At 38.9% G+C, this 21,258-nt stretch overlaps 1 protein-coding gene across 1 annotated transcript in view; it reads left to right on the top strand.

Annotated features, from left to right (window-relative positions):
• YLPM1 (YLP motif containing 1) overlaps positions 1-21,258 on the top strand; it is a 75,329-nt gene that overhangs the window by 39,904 nt on the left and 14,167 nt on the right. The window contains exons 6-18 of the mRNA XM_017880508.1: positions 600-667; positions 958-1,010; positions 7,996-8,413; positions 8,526-8,618; positions 8,836-9,031; positions 10,694-10,812; positions 11,683-11,837; positions 15,570-15,632; positions 15,932-16,051; positions 16,292-16,468; positions 16,555-16,638; positions 17,596-17,679; positions 20,424-20,504. Of these exons, the coding sequence (XP_017735997.1) occupies positions 600-667; positions 958-1,010; positions 7,996-8,413; positions 8,526-8,618; positions 8,836-9,031; positions 10,694-10,812; positions 11,683-11,837; positions 15,570-15,632; positions 15,932-16,051; positions 16,292-16,468; positions 16,555-16,638; positions 17,596-17,679; positions 20,424-20,504 (1,711 nt within the window). The remainder of the gene's footprint in view (positions 1-599; positions 668-957; positions 1,011-7,995; positions 8,414-8,525; positions 8,619-8,835; positions 9,032-10,693; positions 10,813-11,682; positions 11,838-15,569; positions 15,633-15,931; positions 16,052-16,291; positions 16,469-16,554; positions 16,639-17,595; positions 17,680-20,423; positions 20,505-21,258) is intronic.

Genomic DNA, 21,258 nt, shown 5'->3' on the forward strand with positions numbered 1-21,258 from the left:
AATCCCAGCACTTTGGGAGGCTGAGGCAGGCGGGTCACGAGGCCAGGAGTTTGAGACCAGCCTGGCCAATATGGTGAAACCCCGTCTCTACTAAAAATATGTAAAAAATTAGCCAGGCGCGGTGATGCGTGCCTGTAGTCCCAGCTACTCGGGAGGCTGAGGCAGGAGAATCACTTGAACCTGGGAGGCGGAGCTTGCAGTGAGCCACGATCGTGCCATTGCACTCCAGCCCAGGCGACAGAGCAAGACTCGTCTCAAAAAAAAAAAAAAAAAAAAAAAAAAAAAGAGCTTTTGGTTGGATCAAAGAAAAACAAAACAAGTAGATGAGATAGTAGAAAACTACTGAGGCAGGTTGTGGAATCTGTTCTCGAATATCTTCAATAATTTATAATTAATTATTTATATGTCTTAAATGACTGATGAGTTAGCTACATAAAAGCAAAAGAGGGTAATCCCAGAGCTGCCCAGTGTATGGCCACTGCGGAGAATTTTAGGACAAGGTTTTTTAGGTCTCTTCTTTCTAATTAAATATTAATTGTAGTCACTTAGGAATGGAATAAGCATGCTTTATGGACTATGCCAATTTTATTTGTTTGCAGGGAACAGAAAGAACAGCTTCAAAAGATGAAAGACTTTGGGTCTGAGCCACAGATGGCTGACCATCTACCANCAATAATATAATTAATTATTTATATGTCTTAAATGACTGATGAGTTAGCTACATAAAAGCAAAAGAGGGTAATCCCAGAGCTGCCCAGTGTATGGCCACTGCGGAGAATTTTAGGACAAGGTTTTTTAGGTCTCTTCTTTCTAATTAAATATTAATTGTAGTCACTTAGGAATGGAATAAGCATGCTTTATGGACTATGCCAATTTTATTTGTTTGCAGGGAACAGAAAGAACAGCTTCAAAAGATGAAAGACTTTGGGTCTGAGCCACAGATGGCTGACCATCTACCACCTCAGGAATCAAGATTGCAGAATACATCTTCAAGACCTGGAATGTATCCGGTATGGGAGAATGTGTGCTCAGAAAATGAAATGGTTTCTACTTTGTATGTTTCTATGTCTGATTTTTTAAAAAATTGAATAAATACAAGTTTCCTCTATAAAATGTAAATTTTGGAAACTTTAAAGTTTATGGTAATTGAACTTTAAACACCTTAAAAGCATGTTCAAAAGAGCTTTTGGTTGGATTAAAGAAAAACAAAACAAGTAGATGAGATAGTAGAAGACTACTGAGGCAGGTTGTGGAATCTGTTCTCGAATATCTTCAGTAATTTATAATTAATTATTTATATGTCTTAAATGACTGATGAGTTAGCTACATAAAAGCAAAAGAGGGTAATCCCAGGGAGCAGAGATGCTCCTTTTCCCCAGATTTTGATAAGTATACCAAGTACACCTGAACTGCATAGCTTCTGTTCACAAAATGGTAGAATTTTCCTAATAATTTTTTATGTTAAAATAGTCCTGTTGGCTGGACATAGTGGCTTACGCCTGTAATTCTAGCACTTTGGGAGGCTAAGGCGAGAGGATTGCTTGAGCCCAGGAGTTTGACACCAGCCTGCGCAAGATGGTGAGACCCCCATCTCTACCAAAAAAAAAAAAAAAAGTCCTGTTTTCCATCTAGGCAGAGCTGGATGTGGGCCTCCTGATGCTTCCTACCTCTTCAGGCTGCTAGTCCTTCAGATGGGGAAATATCATCGCCCAGTACATTCAGAACTGTTCAGGCAGTATGAAAAGGGGTGTTTAAGTTAAAGACTTCAGTAATTAAGTTCTCCTTTTTTTTCCAAGAGCATGCCAGAACTCCTTTTGTTTTTGTTATTTTACCTTTAAACCAGTAATGGGCTTTTCAAATGTTTTAAATGTTATCTTGCAAGTAGTTTTATGACAGCATAATGGAGAAAAGAGCTCTACTCAACTTCTACTGAACCATTTCATCAAATTAACACTTTTCATTTCTCAGTGTTCCCTTCCATCCTGGTCTAATACTTAACAGTAAGACATAGTTGTTGACATCAGCGACCACCATAGTGTTGTTGACTCCCCAGACTGGATCTCCTGATCTTTGTATGCATCTACCTGTCTGCAGGGTTTCTGTCTGTGGATGTGACTCCTGTCAAATGCAGCATGTTCAAAATGGGGCTCATTATACCCCATTAAATTGTCTTTTCTCACTATCACCTAGTCATGCTAACTTGAAACCTGAAAATCTTGCCCATGTCCTACCCTGCCATAACCATTCTTCTGATTGATTTTACCTCCTTTGAATCAAATTCTCAAGTATAATTACACCCATTTTAAGCCTATAGTTCGAGTTTTTGACAGATGTATACCAAAAGATAAAAAAATTCTCGGCCAAGCGTGGTGGCTCACACCTGTAATGCCAGCACTTTGGGAGGCCAAGGCAAGTGGATCACCTGAGGTCGGGAGTTTGAAACCAGCCTGACCAACATGGAGAAACCCTGGCTCTACTAAAAATACAAAATTAGCCAGGCGTGGTGGTGCATGCCTGTAATCCCATCTACTTGGGAGGCCGAGACAGGAGAATCACTTGAACTCGGGAGATGGAGATTGCAGTGAGCCGACATTGCGCCATTGCACTCCAGCCTGGGCAATGAGCAAAACTCCATCTCAAAAAAAAAAAAAAAAAAAGTTGTCATCACCCTAAAAAGTTCATGCCCTTTTGTAGTTGAGACTACCCCTACACTCCACTTCAGGCAGCATTGATGTGATTTATGGCCAGATGGACATTTTAAAACATCTCACCATGTGGCTACCTGGCTTTAAAACTCTTCAATGTTCTCCCATGCCTTCAGGATGAAATTTAGAATCTCTTGCATGACTTTCTTGTTCTTCCTAAGCTGGCTTGACCTCTGCTGACCATTGCTTGCTACTCCACTCTCTGATGCTTCATTTTCCCTCCACATAGAGCTAGTTAACAATTTTGTGACTGTGCTAGATTCTTTTACTTCTTCATTCCTTTGTGTATGCATGTTGTTCTCTAAGCCTAGAGTCTTTTCTTTGCCTTCCCATCCCCTCCTGCAACTGACTAATGCTTGTTTATCTTTTAGAACTCAGCTCTAGTATCTTTTCTTCCACCTATGTAAGGCAGTTACCCTCATACATACCCTGTAACATCTTGTACTAGTCTCTGTTGTCATCTTTATCATGTTGCATTTTGATTGTTTGTTTTCTTGTCTGTCTTTCCTTCTAAATTGAGTCCATAAGATAAGAACTATATCTTTCATCTTTGCATGTCTTAGTAAATAGTAGAAACGCCAGATTGTACATACACATTTCTGCTTTATTTGCTTAACAAATCATAATCATCTTTGCATATTGTTATATGCTATATTATTTTTTGATTTACAGTAATTTATTGAATTAATTCAATTTCTGTTTGAATTTGTTTCTAATCTTTCAGTGTTCTCTTAATATTACCCCAATGAATGTCTTTGTATTGGGTTCTTATTTTAGATAACTCCTTTTCTTTTTTTTTTTTTTTGAGACGGAGTCTCACTCTGTTGCCTAGGCTGGAGTGCAATGGCATGATTTCAGCTCACTGAAGCCTCCGCCTCCTGGGTTCAAGCGATTCTCCTGCCCTGGCTTCCAAGTAGCTGGGATTACTGGCGCCTGCCACCACGCCTGGCTAAATTTTTTGTAATTTTAGTAGAGACAGGGTTTTACCATTTGGCCAGGATGGTCTTGAACTCCTGACCTCACATAATCCACCTGCCTCGGCCTCCGAAAGTGCTGGGATTACAGGCATGAGCCACCGCACCCAGCAGATAACTTCTTAGGAGTAAGTTTTATGTTTTTGTTTTGTCTCTTTTTTTTTTTTTTTTTGCTCTGTTGCCTGGGAGGCTGGAATACAGTGGTACAGTCATAGCTCACTGGAGCCTCAAACTCCTGGGCTCAAGTGACTCTCCCACCTCAGCCTCCTGAGTAACTGGGACTACAGGCACACACCACTACGCCTGGCTAATTAACAAAAAAAATTTTGTTAGTAGGGACAGTGTCTCACATTGTTGCCCAGGCTGGTCTTGAACTCTTGGACTTAAGTGATCCTCACACCTTGGCTTCCCAAAGTGCTGGGATTACAGGTATGAGCCCCTGCACCCAGCCAACAGTGGTTTTAAAGTCCCAAAGTGGTATACTTCGGTCAAAAAATAAGCATACTTTTTTTTTTTTTTTTGAAACCGAGTGTAGTCTGTCACCCAGGCTGGAGTATAGTGGCGCAATCTCAGCTCACTGCAATATCTACCTCCCGGGTTCAAGTGATTCTCCTGCCTCATCCTCCTGAGTAGCTGGGATTGCAGGTGCCCAGCACCACGCCTGGCTAAATTTTTTGTATTTTTAGTAGAGGCAGGGTTTCACCATGTTGGCTAGGCTGGTTTCAAACTCCTGACCTCAGCTGATCCACCTGCCTCAGCCTCCCAAAGTGCTAGGATTACAGGCATGAGCCACCACACCTGGCCCAGAATAAGCATACTTTTTAAATGATTCCTGTCACATAGCCAAACAGCTGTCTATAATAGTTGTATAATGGCCATGCGCGGTGGGTCATGCCTGCAATGCCAGCACTTTGGGAAGCTGAGGTGGGTGGATCACGTGAGGTCTGGAGTTCCAGACCAGCCTGGCCAACATGGTGAAACCCTGTCTCTACTAAAAATACAAAAATTAGCCAGGCTTGGTGGCATGTGCCTATATTCCTAGTTACTCATGAGATTGAGGCAGGAGAATCACTTGAACCTGGGAGACTCTATCTTAGGTGCATCACCTGAGGTCAGGAGTTCAAGACCAGCTCGACCAACATGGTGAAACCTCGTCTCTACTAAAAATACAAAAATTAGCCCGGCATGGTGGTGCACGCCTGTAATCCCAGCTACTAGGGAGACTGAGGCAGGAGAATTGCTTGAACCTGAGAGGCAGAGGTTGCAGATAGTGCCACTGTACTCCAGCCTGGGCAACAAGAGTGAGCCTCTGTCTCAAAAACCATATAAATAAATAAATGAAAAAAAATAGTTGCATAACATCTATACTATAGCCTCGTAAGCATTAGCTACTTCATATTTTTGGTATATTTAATAATTTTAATACAGCATTTTTGATTACTATTGAACATGAATATTTTCCATATTTGTTAATTATACTTTCCTCTTACAGAAATTCTATTCGTGTCCTTCACCCATTTATCTGTTTGAGTCAGGTTTTTTTTTTTTAATTAACTCATTATCCTTAATATAATATAAATATTAACCCTTTCTCATATCAACAATACTTTTAAAAAATGTATCTTTTACTCTCACTATATAGAATGAAGGAAGCACTTTTTAAAAAATTTGTAAGTATACTTCTATGACATCTTAAGATATTTAAAACTTGTCTTGATAGATATGCCCAGACAGAATAGTTTCATCCTATATTGGCATTTTCTTAAAATTTACCATGCCATGCTTTAATTAAAAGTTTACCTTTAGGTAATAGCCATTTGTATTTAACTGTAGTCAGTAGTTAACCTCCAGTCAGTAATGTTCCTTCCATATTAGTCAACTCCATTTTATTATTCAGAAGATTTATTTTTAAAGTGCTGCCTATGTATGGGCAAATATATAAATAATGTATGTTGTGAGCTCTCCAGGGTCTAATCTAAAATAGCTGTCAATAAAGAGAAAACATCCTAGAATAACAGAGAAGTGAAAAACCAAACCAAAACAAAAAAACAAAAACAAAACAAAACAAAACAAAAAACCAAACCAGCCAGACACAGTGAACTAAGAAATGGGAAATAAGTGTTTGAATCATACTTACGAAGATTAAAATAGAGACTAGGCCTGGTGGCTCACACCTGTAATCCCAGCGCTTTGGGAGGCTGAGGCAAGAAGATTACTTGAGGTCTAGAGTTAAAGACCAGCCTGGGCAACATAGCAAGACCCCATCTTTACCAAAGAAAGAATAAAAATAAAATGTATGTGGCAACTGGGTTTCAGTATTGAGTGGATAGGACCTATCTGCTAAGAAGTCCCGCCATCTCTGTCGTAGACGTTTCTGATGGCACCTGGTGATGCTTTGGGAAAACAAATGTAAGCAGGGCACACAACAGTGGCACTCCTTAGATTACTAGATGTTCATTTAGTTTATTTTGTTGTTTCATAGTACTCATGTTCTCTGTTGGTCTCAGCTTTACCACAGACTACTATTGTCAACCAGATAACTGAAAGGAACAGAAGTGTGGAGGCTATCTAGGATTTCTCTCACTGAAAATTTACTGTTTTTGTGGAGGAGATAGTTCTCTAGAGTAGGAAGATAGTTCTTATTTATTTATTCATTTCTCTCCTTCCTGCACACTGAGAGTAGGGAGATAGTTCTTAACCAAGGGGAATAAATCAGAATTATTCATGGAGGTTTTTTTTTTTTTTTTTTTTTTCAAGACGGGGTCTTGCTCTTTCACCCCGGCTGGAGTGCAGTGGCCGGGTCTCAGCCACTGCAAGCTCCGCCTCCCGGGTTTACGCCATTCTCCTGCCTCAGCCTCCCGAGTAGCTAGGACTACAGGCGCCGCCACCTCGCCCGGCTAATTTTTTGTATTTTTTAGTAGAGATGAGGTTTCACTGTGTTAGCCAGGATGGTCTTGATCTCCTGACCTCGTGATCTGCCCGTCTCGGCCTCCCAAAGTGCTGGGATTATAGGCTTGAGCCACCGCGTCCGGCCTATTTTTTTTAATTTTAAATTACTGGTGGGACCCCACCTACAGAAGTTCTGTAGTTTTGGTAGTGACCTGGGACATTTGAATCGTACGTGGCTACCACCCTAATTTGAAGTATGGAAATTTTAGAACATTTTCATTACCCCTGTAAGATCACTGCACCAGTTTACAGTTAGTTAATCCTCATTCCTGCCCTAGTCCCAGCACTTTCTGTCTATATAGATTTGCCTTTCTGGGCATTTCATATAAATGAACTATATAATATATAGTCTTTCGTGTCTATCTTCTTTTCAAAGTTTATCCATGTTGTAACATGACTCAGTACTTCATTTCTTTTTACTGCTTTTTAAATTTCTTTTTATTTGTAACCTGTTGCATGAATATACCACATTTTGTTTAACCATTCACCAGTTGATGGACATTAGGGTTGTTGAATAGTATGGCTATGAATATTTGTGTGCAAGTCTTTGGATGGACATATGTTTTTATTTTTCTTGGATAGATACCTAGAAATGAAATTGCTGAGCCATGTGATAAATTTATGTTTGGCCAGGCGTGGTGGCTCATGCCTGTAATCCCAGCATTTTGGGAGGCTGAAGTGGGTGGATCGCCTGAGGTCAGGAGTTCGAGACCAGCCTGGCCAACATAGTGAAACCCTGTCTCTACTAAAAGCACAAAAAATTAGCTGGGCTGGTAGCGGGTACCTACAGGCCCTCTCAGTTACTCAGGAGGCTGAGGCAGGAGAATCACTTGAACCTGGGAGGCAGAGGTTGCAGTGAGCCAAGATTGCGCCATTGCACTCCAGCCTGGGCAACAGGAGCGAAATTCCATCTCAAAAAAAAAAAAAAAGTTTGACTTTGTGAGGGAAATTGGCATTTTCTATAGTGGCACCATTTATTCCCACTAGCAATCTAAAAAGGTTTTTCTTTCCTATATCCTTGCCATCATTTGTTTTTGTCTCTCTTATTAATTATAGCCATTCCAGTGCGTATGAAAATGGTATCTCATTGGGATTTTAATTTGCGTTTCCCTAATTACTAATGATGTTGAGCATCTTTTCATGTGCTCATTGGGCATTTATAAGGTTTGCCTATGTTTTCTCCCTTTCTGTGGCTTGTCCTCATTTTTTTTTTTTTTTTTTGATGGTATGTTTTGAAGCACGAAATTTTGAATGAGTCCAAGGTGTTAACTTTTTTCTTATAAATTGAGAACCAGATTTTAATTTCCACTGATCTGTAAAAACATAGTGGTGTGCTTGTTTGCTAATCTGTTTATTCTGTTCTCTAGCCTCCAGGATCCTATAGACCTCCCCCTCCTATGGGCAAACCACCAGGTTCAATTGTAAGACCCTCTGCTCCACCAGCAAGATCATCTGTTCCTGTGACCAGGCCACCTGTCCCAATACCACCACCTCCACCTCCTCCCCCTCTACCTCCTCCTCCTCCAGTGATAAAGCCACAAACATCAGCTGTAGAACAGGAACGATGGGATGAAGATTCTTTCTACGGGCTCTGGGATACAAATGATGAACAAGGACTGAATTCAGAATTTAAGTCAGAAACTGCAGCAATTCCATCCGCTCCAGTATTACCACCCCCACCTATTCACTCTTCCATTCCCCCTCCTGGCCCAGTGCCTATGGGTATGCCACCAATGTCCAAGCCACCACCAGTGCAACAGACTGTTGATTATGGCCATGGCCGAGGTAAGTAGTGATAGTGAACTTGTATTTGGGATTCTACAGGAATTGTTAGCTTCAGCTTTAGCTTTCTCAAGCTTCACTCTTACAGTGCTTTATCTCTGATTTTGTTTACCAGATATATCCACTAATAAAGTTGAACAGATACCTTATGGAGAAAGAATAACTCTGCGCCCAGATCCACTACCTGAAAGATCAACTTTTGAGACAGGTAGGATTCCCGGAGAGGTCAGTATTTTTAAACATTTTAAGGCCTAATTATCACATTATTTTCCTTTTGATTATCTGAGCCTTCATTTAATATAGCTAAAAGATTCTTAAGTTGAATTTAGGGCAAAAATTTATACCAGCTCTGAAGTTAGATTTATACTTTTCTGCTTTTATTTCATAAAAGGGATATAGTTATTTTGTACTAATTGTTTTTATAGAGCATGCAGGCCAGCGTGATCGTTATGATAGAGAAAGAGATCGTGAGCCTTATTTTGATCGTCAAAGTAATGTCATAACAGATCATCGAGATTTTAAAAGGGATCGTGAGACACATAGAGATCGAGACCGGGATCGTGGTGTTATTGACTATGACCGGGATCGATTTGACAGAGAACGCCGACCCCGAGATGATAGGTATGCTATAAAACAATCTTTGCTAGGTGTGCAAATTACTATATACTTAACAGTAGAAGTTTAAGAAAAATTTAATAAGTAACATTTTTCTCATGCATGTGTATATGTAATTTGGAGGGGGAAGAACAATTCTGGACCAGTTTTCAGGAAAGTAGGTCCTTGACTTGGTAGCTTGAATTCCAAAGGAATGGAAATGGTATTGTCAATAAAGGTGCAGTCATACTCAGTGGGCAAGCAATTTATTTTGCAATTCATGAGCTTTTATTTATTATTGTTGTTATTATTATTATTATACCTAAGGACATTCTGGTGGGCATTCTGGCAGCCAGCCAAGGAGAAGGGAAAGGGGACAAGCCCATGAACTATTTATTTATTTATTTATTCATTCATTCATTTATTACTATTTTGTATGGAGACGGGGTCTCTCTCAGTCTGTCACCCAGGCTGGAATGCAGTGGTGCAGTCTCAGCTCACTGTAGCCTCTACCTCCTGGGCTCAAGTGATCTTCCCACCTCAGTCTCCTGAGTACCTGGGGCCACAGGCATGTACCACCATGCCTGGCTGATTTTTTTTTTTTTTTTTTTTTTNAGTTTTCAGGAAAGTAGGTCCTTGACTTGGTAGCTTGAATTCCAAAGGAATGGAAATGGTATTGTCAATAAAGGTGCAGTCATACTCAGTGGGCAAGCAATTTATTTTTGCAATTCATGAGCTTTTTATTTATTATTGTTGTTATTATTATTATTATACCTAAGGACATTCTGGTGGGCATTCTGGCAGCCAGCCAAGGAGAAGGGAAAGGGGGACAAGCCCATGAACTATTTATTTATTTATTTATTCATTCATTCATTTATTACTATTTTGTATGGAGACGGGGTCTCTCTCAGTCTGTCACCCAGGCTGGAATGCAGTGGTGCAGTCTCAGCTCACTGTAGCCTCTACCTCCTGGGCTCAAGTGATCTTCCCACCTCAGTCTCCTGAGTACCTGGGGCCACAGGCATGTACCACCATGCCTGGCTGATTTTTTTTTTTTTTTTTTTTTTTTGTATTTTTGGTGAAGATGTGGTTTCACCATGTTGCCCAGGCTGGTCTCAAACTCCTGAGCTCAAGTGATCCACCTGCCTTGGCCTTCCAAAGTGCTGGGATTATAGGCGTGAGCCATCATGTCCAACTTTCCCATGAACTTTTTAGATATATGTATATACAGTAAATCTAAATGAAAAAGCGAAGTCAAAATGTAAATATTAGCCGGGTGCAGTGGCTAACGTATGTAATCCTAGCACTTTGGGAGGCCAAGGCAGGTGGATCTCTTGAGCTCAGGAGTTCGAGACCAGCCTGGCCAACATGGCAAAACCCCATCTCTACAAAAACATAACAAAAGTTGGCCGGGTGTGGTTGTGTGTGCCCATAGTCCCAGCTATTCAGGAGGCTGAGATGGGAGGATTGCTTGCACACTGGAGATCAAGGCTGCAGTGAGCTGAGATCATGCCACTACATTTCAGCCTGGTTGACAAAGCAACACCCCCATCTCAAAAAAAAAGTAAACGTTGACTGTGTGGAGTACCTGCCTATAGAGAAAATTGGGCAGATAATGCTGTTGCATTATAAAGCAGAGACCTCCAAATATTTTTTATTTGCTGAAGCACTTCCTATTACACCTTCTAGAGCTCAGTCATATCGAGACAAAAAAGACCATTCCTCTTCCAGAAGAGGGGGTTTTGATAGACCATCCTATGACCGGAAGTCTGACCGACCAGTCTATGAAGGACCATCCATGTTTGGAGGTAGAGTGATGCCTTATTAACTACAAGGATGTTGAGAATGTAAAGTATCGGAGATGCTATGGATTTAAGCTTTTAGAGTAAAATGTATTCACAGATTTCTTAGAGCTGGTGGCATTGTCATAAAAAATAGCAATATAATTAATGAAATAAAATATGTTTATTTTTGAAACAAAGTAGAAACAACATTACTAATAATCTCACTACCTACAATACTATAGCTCTTATAATTTTGTAGATTTTCTCTCATTCTTTACAGACATATTTTTGAAGTTGTAATCGAAGTATAATAATACAATTTGTCATGATTGTTCTGATTGATATTGCACCATACACATTTTTGATATGTAAACCTATTTTATTAATGGCTCTGTGACATTCCATTGAGTGGATAAAATATAAGACCAAGACCCTTATTGTTAGGTATTTAGGTTGCTTTTAGTTTTTCACTGCTATGATTTATACTTAAACTAGAAACTCATACCTGTTTATAGGAACACACTCTCCTAAGATTAAGGTATAACTCTTATTCTTAAAACCATAAAGCAGAAGTTACAGAACTTGGGACTGTCCAGCAAAGCATTTATTATTCTTCCATGTCCTGTTGCTTAGCTTTCCTACATTTAATACAAATAAGGATGAATTCAGTGTTTTGCAGAACATTCTATTTGCCTGAAATCATACTTAAATCTTCTCATTTTCTTGACTTCAGTAGATTTTACATTACCTTAAATTTTCTCTAATTAAAGTTAAAAGTGGCCCCAAAATCATTGGACTTGGTTTGAATTATATTACCTTAGGCGTGTGGGGAGAGTTGAATTTCAAAATAATTACTATACAAATAGTAATTTTGTTCAACTGCTGGAATCCTAGGAGAACGTAGGACTTATCCTGAGGAGCGAATGCCTCTGCCAGCTCCTTCACTGAGCCACCAGCCACCTCCAGCTCCACGGGTCGAGAAGAAGCCTGAATCAAAGAATGTGGATGATATTTTGAAACCACCGGGCCGGGAGAGCAGACCTGAGAGAGTGAGTCCTATGAAGTTGATTCATCTTCATGCAAATCAGAAGATAAGAGATCTTGTTAATATCCTGAAATGAATTTCTTTACTTTTCTGCAACATAGTAATAATATCAGGTTCAAGGCATTTTACTATCTCTAAATCACCATATAATCTCATAAATGGCCTACACTATAGAATCTTCAAGAATTTATCACTAAAGTACTTGACAAAAAACATGTTGAATTTTAAAACATATTCATGAGACCTCAATTAATTGCACGTTGAAGAGAGGAAAAGTGGATTTGGTTTTACGGTATGTGGAATAGAAAGGGAGAATCTTTAGGAGACTTGATTAGCTTAGGCTTAATTTCCTAGTGACCTCCAAATGTGTGCATTCTTTTAAATTTGTCCTGTATTACAGAATAGTTAGACTGACTCCATTTGAATTAACTGGTACTGGAGATTTCAGCCAGATATTTCCATTCCATATATACAGAATTAATAGATTCCTGTTTTAAAGTCTTTTTGCCTACTATTAATATATAGCTACTCAGCCTTTCCTGTGGTTGCTGTTTGCGTGATAAATCTTTTACCATTTCCTTACTTTCATTCTGTTTGTGTCTTTTAATGTAAAGTGTGTCTCCTGTAGTATGCCTATGGTTGGATCTTTTTTTTTTTTCCAGTCAGGTTCCGTTTATTTCTGACATTTCTTCACCATCCCTGCAAGGGTAACTCCCTAATCACTCTAGAAATTCAGATTCCTATTTCTGACTCTAGGATACAACAGATCATGTTTTTTAATACAGTCTGACAATCTCTGCCTTTTGGTTGGATTGTTTAATACATTCACATTTATTTATTTATTTTTTAATTATGGATTCAGGATACATGTGCAGGTTCATTACACGGGTATTTTGTGTAATGCTGGAGTTCGGGGTTCTTTTTTTTTTTTTTTTTTTTTTTTTTTGAGACAGAGTCTTGCTCTGTCACTAGGCTGGAGTGTAGTGGCCAGATCTCAGCTCACTGCAAGCTCCGCCTCCTGGGTTTACACCATTCTCCTGCCTCAGCCTCCCGAGTAGCTGGGACTACAGGCGCCCGCCACCTTGCCCGGCTAGTTTTTTGTATTTTTTAGTAGAGACGGGGTTTCACCGTGTTAGCCAGGATGGTCTTGATCTCCTGACCTCGTGATCTGCCCGTCTCGGCCTCCCAAAGTGCTGGGATTACAGGCTTGAGCCACCGTGCCTGGCCTGGAGTTTGGGTTTCTAAAGAGCCTGTCACCCAAATAGTGAACATAGTACTCTGTCGTAAAGTTATTATTGATGGCTTAATTTCATTTTGGGATTGTTTATTGCAAATATATGGAAATATGGTTTATTCTTGATTATTCATCTTGTATCCTGCAATGCCACTGAATTCATTTATTACTTTTAGTAGATTTTTTGTGGATTCTTAAGGTTTTTCTACATGTAAGATCATGCCATCTGCAAATATACTTTTACTTCTTTCTTTCTCAATTGAATGCCTTTTATTTATTGCCTAATTGCGCTGGCTAGAACCTCCAGTGCAGTGTTGAATAAACATGGCAAGAATAGACATTCTTGTCCTGTTTCTGATCTTACAGAGAAAACATACAATCTTTCACCATTACTGTGGAATTTTTTTGTAGATGTGCTTTATTAGGTTGAGAAAGTTCCCTTCTATTCCTAGTTTGTGGAATGTTTTTATCATGAGAGGATATTGGATTTGTTGAATGCTTTTTTTGTGTCAGTTGAGATGATCATGTGATTTTGGTTTTTAGCCTGTTGATATGATGTGTTACATTAATTGATTTCATATGTTAACTTGCATTCCTGGGATAAATCCCACTTGGTCATGGTGTGTAATAATTTTTATATGTTGCTGGATTCAGCTTGCTAATATGTTGTTGAGGATTTTTTTTATCCATATTCATAGGAGATATTGTAGTTTTCTTGTCTGTATGTGGTTTGGTGTAATGCTGGCCTCATAAAGTAAGTTAGAAATTATTCCTTCGTATTCTATGTTTTTGAAGACTTTGTGAAGAGTTGGTATTTAAATGTTTGGTGAATTCAGTGATGAAGTCATCCAGGCTTGGGCTTTTCTTTGTGGGTAGTTTTTTAAAATTACTGTCTTAGATTCTTCACTTGTTATAGGTCTATTCAGATTGTTTATTTGTTCTTGAGTAAATTTTAGTAGTCTACGTCTTTCCAGGAATTTGTCTGTTTCACCTAAATTACTTAATTTGTTGGCATACAATTGTTCATAGTATTCCTTTGTAATCTTTTTTTATTTCTGTAAGGTTGGTAGTAATGTCCCCTCTTTCATTTCTTTTTTATTTGAGGCAGAGTCTCACTGTTGCCCAGGCTGGGGTTGCACTCCTGGGCTCAAGTGACCCTCCTACCTCAGCCTCCTGAGGAACCGGGATTATAGGCACACGCCGCTGAGCCCAGCTTTCATTTCTGATTCTGGTAATTTGAATCTTCTTTTTTTTCTATTCAGTTTAGGTAAGAGTTCATCAATTTTGTTGGTCTTAGCCAGGCGTAGTGGCTCACGCCTGTCATTCCAGCACTTTGGAAGGCTGAGGTGGGTGGATCACTTGAGACCAGGAGTTCAAGACCGGCCTGCACAACATGGTGAAACCCCATCTCTACTAAAAACACAAAAATTAGCTGGGTGTGGTGGCAGGCGCCTGTAATCCCAGCTGCTTGGGAGGCTGAGGCATTAGAATTGCTCAAACCTGGGAGGCAGAGGTTGCGAAGAGCGAAGATTGCACCACTGCACTCCAGCCTCAGTGACAGAGCAAGACTCCATCTCAAAAAAAAAAAAAAAGACCAACTCTTTTTGGAGTGCAGTGGTGCAATCTCGACTCACTGCAAGCTCCACCTCCCGGGTTCATGCCATTCTCCTGCCTCAGCCTTCTTAGTAGCTGGGGCTACAGGCATCCGCCACCATGCCTGGCTAATTTTTTGTATTTTTAGTAGAAACGGGATTTCACCATGTTAGCCAGGATGGCCTCGATCTCCTAAGCTCGTGATCCGCCCGCCTCGTCCTCCCAAAGTGCTGAGATTACAGGCGTGAGCCACCGCGTCTTGCCAAAGTTGGTCTTTTTAAAGAACCACTGCCACTGTTTGGTTTTATTGATTTTTTCTTTTGTTTTTCTGTTTTCTATTTTATTAACTTCTGCTTTAATCTTTATTGTTTCTTTCCTCTGTTTCTTTAGTTTGCTCTTCTTTTTCAAGTGTCTTAAAGTGGATGATTAAGTTATTGATTTGAGACCTATATTCTTTCTTACTATAGGCATTTATAGCTATCAATTTCTTTTTAAGCACTGCTTTAGCTGTATCCTGTAAGCTTTGGTATGTTGTGTTGTTTTCATTCATCTCAGAGTATTTTCTGGTTCCTTCTGGTTTCTGGTTCCTCCTGGTTTCTGGCTTCTCTTAATTTCTGGTTCCTCTTCATTTCTTCTTTGATTCATTGGTTATTTAGGAGTATGTTGTTTAATTTTCACATATTTGTGAGTTTCTCTAACATTTTCTTACTATTAATTTCCAATTTCATTCCACTTGGTCCAAAAACATACTTTGTATTATTTCTATCCTTTCAAATTTATTAAGGTTTGTTTCATGGCCTGTTGTATAGTCTATCCTGGAAAATGGTAGGTCATTGTTAACTATTATCTCATTGCAGAAACTTTTCTCTGAGTGATTTTTTTTTTTTTTTTTGGTCTATTCTGTTTCAGATTGTCGTTATAATGAGAGGATTACCTGGCAGTGGAAAGACACATGTTGCAAAACTTATTCGAGTGAGTATGGGGAAGCTGAAAAATCAGCTGCTTGTGTTAGTAGTCACTTGCCTTCTTATTAATAGCAGGCAACATAATACCAGTAGAATTGTCTTCCATTTGATCCATTAGAGTTGGCCCATGTGGTAGATGTTGTCCCATATATATTTTTATCTACTCAGAGAAACATTTTGCCTCGGCTTGATTTGAAACCACCAGAAGATTATATATTATTTGGCCACAGGAGGGAACTTTGATGTGGTAATTAACTAATTTATTCCATAAATTCGTTTTAACCTTCTTGACTATATGATTCTTAGGATAAAGAGGTAGAATTTGGAGGACCTGCACCCAGAGTTCTAAGCCTGGATGATTACTTCATCACTGAAGTGGAAAAAGAAGAAAAAGATCCAGATTCTGGAAAGAAAGTGAAAAAGAAGGTATGGTATTTATGTCAGATCTCATTCTGATTCATTAATAGTGTTTAAAGGAAAATGTGTTTGGGGAGAAGTGTGGCTTTTTTAAGGGCAAGGACCTCTCTCTTTTCTGAACACAGTACTTTAGTACTTGGCTGTGAAGGAAAGACTACAAAGTAATCTCTATCCAAATGCTAACTGAGGAAAAGATTTAGGATGATTCTTTGCTTTTGCTAATTCCATATCTCTTTTGGGGGACCTTAGGTAATGGAATATGAATATGAAGCTGAGATGGAGGAGACTTACCGCACCAGCATGTTCAAAACTTTCAAAAAGACTCTGGATGATGGCTTTTTTCCCTTTATCATCCTGGATGCCATCAATGACAGAGTTAGGCACTTTGACCAGTTTTGGAGTGCAGCAAAAACCAAGGGATTTGAGGTAGAAACTTAAAGAACTTTAAAGTACTTTGTGTTGTCATGTAAATGTTATATATCTTTGCCTAATTATTATTCATTCTTGCTTAGGTATATTTGGCTGAAATGAGTGCAGATAACCAGACTTGTGGCAAGAGAAATATTCATGGAAGAAAGCTTAAAGAAATAAATAAGGTGATTTTAAGAAACATAGAATAATAGAGTACCATCATGCACAACATAATGATGTTTTGGTTAAGGAAGGACTGCATATATGGTGGTCCCATAAGATTATAATAATGTATTTTTATTGTACTTTTTCTGTGTTTGGATATGTTTAAATACACAAATGCTTCATTGTGTTGCAGTTGCCTACAGTATTCAGTACATTAACATGCTGTACAAGTTTGTAACCTAGATGTGCAGTAGGCTTTATCATCTAGGTTTGTGTAAGTATACTCTGTGATGTTCACACAATGACAAAATTGCCTAATGACCCATTCCTCATAATGTATGCCCATTGCTAAGTGATGTGTGACTGTACTCTACACCTCATATTATCTGTACCAACACTCTTGTCTGGAAGCTCTTGTTTATCTCCTTTTTTTTCATAATAACTTTCCGATCTGCTTTAGTAAATGTTTCTCTTCCTTTGTTTCTTTTCCTAGCTCTTCTTGAAATTAGCCTGTTATGGCCTGGCGCAGTGGCTCAGGCCTGTAATCCCAGCACTTTGGGAGGCTGAGGTGGGCGGATCGCTTGAGCCTGGGAGTTTGAGACCAACCTGGGCAACATGGCGAAACCCTGTCTCTACAAAAAAACACAAAAATTAGCTGGGCATGGTGTCATGTGCCTGTGGTCCCAACTACTGGGGAGGCTGAAGTGGGAAGATCACTTGAGCCCACCATGTCAAGGCTACAGTGAGCCATGTTGGCGCCACTGCACTCCGGCCTGGGTGACAGACCGAGATTCTGTCTCAAAAGAAAAGAAATTAGCCTGTTAGACTTTACAATATTAAATTAATATTTAACAATTAAATATTTAATTAATATTTAACAGTATTTTAAAATATTGTTAAATGTTGTTTATCTTGGATGCTTGCTTGGTGTTTGAGTAGTTTCCAGAGATAACTCGACCATCTGAATTTTTCAATAGATGGCTGATCACTGGGAAACTGCACCTCGTCACATGATGCGTCTAGATATTCGTTCTTTGCTGCAAGATGCTGCTATTGAAGAGGTAAGTATCCTTTGGTTCAAATGCAATGCAAAGTGACATTACTTTTCACCTTTTACTTTGAAAAACTTAAAACCTACAGAAAAGTTACATAAATAGTATTAATACAAGAACACCTACTGGTATGCCTTTCGTTGAGATCACAGTTAATACTTTGCCACATTTTTCTCTGTATGCATATATTCTTATTAACATTCTTGTTAATGATGTCACTATTTTTGTGGAACCATTTGAGAATTAAGTTGCAGATCTCGTAAACCTTCACCCTTAAATACATCAGCAGATATCTTGTAAGAACAAGGACATTCTCTTTTGATTTGATAACATTTATCAAATGCAGGAAATTTAGTATCAATAAAATACTATATTAGGTAATATAAACTTCCTGAATTAAATTTCTTGAATTATCTCACATATAGTTTATATTCACATTTCACCAGTTGTCCCTATAACATGATTTATAGAAATTTTCAAAAATCCAAGATTCAATCCTTTAATATAAAATATAGTTTCTCAGCCTTGTCATTGTCATGAAAGATAAAGAATTTATGAAGAGTATAAGCTTGTTTTGTAGAATGCCCCTTAATTTGAATTTGTCTGTTTGTTTCCACATGCTTAGGTTCAGGTTAAACATTAGCAGGAATGCTGCATAAATGATACTGTGCCCTCTCAGTGTGTCACATCAGGAGTCATATGGTATTAATTTATCTCATTGTTAGTGATTTAAGCACTGATTACTTGGTTAAGGTGGTATCCATCAAATTTTTCTGCCTTTTTCTCTTTGTGATAAGTAAACTGTAGGGAGATACCTCTTAACATCTTTTCCCCAACAAATTTTCATTCATTGGTAATTCTTGCCTGAATCAATTATTAATTTGATGGAAGGAGAAGTTTTCTATTTTTACCAGTTGTAGGTTTCTGTTTTGTTTGACCTCTTAATACTCAATATTGTCATTATGCTTTTTTTTCTTTTTTTGAGGTGGAGTCTCACTCTGTCGCCCAGACTGTAGTGCAGTGGCATAATCTCGGCTCACTGCAACCTCCACCTCCGGGTTCAGGTGATTCTCCTGCCTCAGCGTCCTGAGTAGCTGGAACTACAGGCATGCGCCACCATGCCTGGCTAATTTTTGTATTTTTAGTAGAGACGGGGTTTCACCATGTTGGCCAGGCCGGTCTTGAACTCCTGGCCTCAAGTAATCTGCCCCCCTCAGCCTCCCAAAGTGCTGGGATTACAGACGTGAGCTACCATGCCCAGCCATCATTGTTCTTTTATGTGATTTTAATTCCCATGCCATTCCTCAACCTATTTCTTTCTGGCTTCTGCCACTAACATTGTCTGGCAACCCTCTCACTAATAATTTCCATGACAGTGAACAGTTCTTATTTCCCCTATTGATTAATTTTGCAGCCAAATGTAATATAGTTGACCATGCCCACCTTCTTAAAAAACATATTTTTCTCTTGGCTTTTGTGAATTCACATTCTTCTGGTTTTCCTTTTACTTTTTTGGCTATCTCTTTTCAGTCTCTTTCACTGGCTTCTCTTGCTACTCAGTCTTTAAAAGGGCCCCCTTAGGGCTCCATCCTAGGCTCTGTTTTTATTTTGTACCCTCTGTATAGATCATCTGAATCTTTCTAGTAGCTTAGATTGTCACTTACGTGCCATTAATGTTATAAAGTCTAGACTGAATTATATGACTATCTTAACAGTAATGTTTCTGAATGGAGGGAGTATGGGTGATTTTTATAATATTCTTTTTACTGTTATTTTCCAAATTCTCTACAAAAAATATATGTTATCTTAGTATACCTCAAACTCAACCTATCCAAAATGTAGTTTGTACAAACCTGTTTTTCATTTAGTAGTCTCTGTTTTAGTAATTAGAACCCTAACCACTTGATTGCTGAAACCAGTACTCTGGGAGTTATCCCTGACTCTTTTATCATTGTTGAGACAGAGTCTGACTGTTACCCTGGCTGGAGTGCAGTGGCATGATCATAGCTCATTGCTACCTCAACTCCTGGGTTCAAATGATCCTCTCACCTCAGCCTCCTGAGTAGCTGAGAGTACAGGCGCATGCTACCGTGCCCAGCTAATTTTTTATTTTATTTTTTTAGAGATGGGGCCTCACTATGTTGCCCAGTCTGGTCTTGAACTCCTAGACTCAAGCGATCCTCCTGCCCCAGCTTCCCAAAGTGCTGGGATTATAGGCATGAGCCACCGTGCCCAGGCCTGACTCTTTACTCTGCCCTTATACCGGTGTTCAAACCTGTCATGTAGTCAAGAAAGTTTAGTCAGTTTTACTTTTTAATGACCTCTCTAACTCATCTGCTTACTTGCATTGCTACCACTCTGGGCCAAGCCAATATCATCCGACTTTTCAGTATACTTTTTCTTATATTTTGAAATTTGAATCATGGACATGTTTTATCTGATTGGAAAATATTTGTTAAAGATTTTTAAAAGAAAATTCTAGTAATCCATAGGCATTCAAAATAGGTAACCATCTACTTAGCACTTAACTTTACAGGGAATTATACAGATGGATATTCAAGGAAAATTAAAGGCAACAATATCCTGTCTTTTATCAGTTCTGTTTCAAACTTTAGGGTATTAAAAATTACTTGGTATGTAACAGTGAGCCTGTCTTGCTCTAGGCTGCTGTGTTCATTCCAGATCTCAATGAAGGAGTCAACATTTTGCTAAATGTTAACTCAGTCTTTTTTTTTTTTTATTGGTTGGTATAGGTAGAGATGGAAGATTTTGATGCAAATATCGAAGAACAGAAAGAAGAAAAGAAAGATGCAGAGGAAGAGGAAAGCGAACTGGTAGGAGACAGACCAACCACTTTGAACAGTGTCTCTTTATTAAAATTCTTAAAGAAGGTTTAAATTCAGATCTGTGGTCAGACAACCACTGTTGATAATACACTTTAGCGGTATAAGTTTCCATAATCATCTTCAAGGAGACTTTTGGATACTCTTTCTTTTTCCCCAGACCAAAAGAACCCTCTACTGTGGTGTTAAAAGAAAGTTTTAACAGAGTGCTAAGAAACTTACTCTTGTACTCATCTATTTGTGGGTGGTTTTAGGGGAGTATACCTTTTAAGAAAATAATTACATATGAAAGGGCATTCTTACATTCCAGCAGATATGTGGCACAGCCTACCCAACATAGGCATAATTGTCTCTTCTTTGCTACAAGATCTCCAAATTTAGTTCTGTCAACTGAGGCAGAAGAACTTACTGAATGGGGAGGCAGAGGGTTGCCACTGGCTGCTAGATTTGTTCTTGCGCATTTTATCCTAAGTGACAGGGAAAAATTAAATGACTGTGTAGGCAATGGATTTTGCTTAGGCTGATTAGAGGCTTACATAGTGTGAGTTTAAAGTTTCTGGGTACCTAATGTAAAATGCTTTCGATCACACCTCTGTAGAGACGTTTGCCTTTCCCTGTCATTCAAGAATATGCGACCTATAGAGTTACGTTGACTTTTCAGTGTTTGCTGAAGTACAGAGATTAGCAATGCCTTGGAATAGTGTTGCATTTTAAATCCAGAATATTACTCGGTTTATTTAATACT

Source organism: Rhinopithecus bieti, unplaced genomic scaffold, assembly GCF_001698545.2.
Source record: "Rhinopithecus bieti isolate Rb0 unplaced genomic scaffold, ASM169854v2 scaffold_11380, whole genome shotgun sequence".
In the NCBI taxonomy this organism is placed as follows: Eukaryota; Metazoa; Chordata; class Mammalia; order Primates; family Cercopithecidae; genus Rhinopithecus; species Rhinopithecus bieti.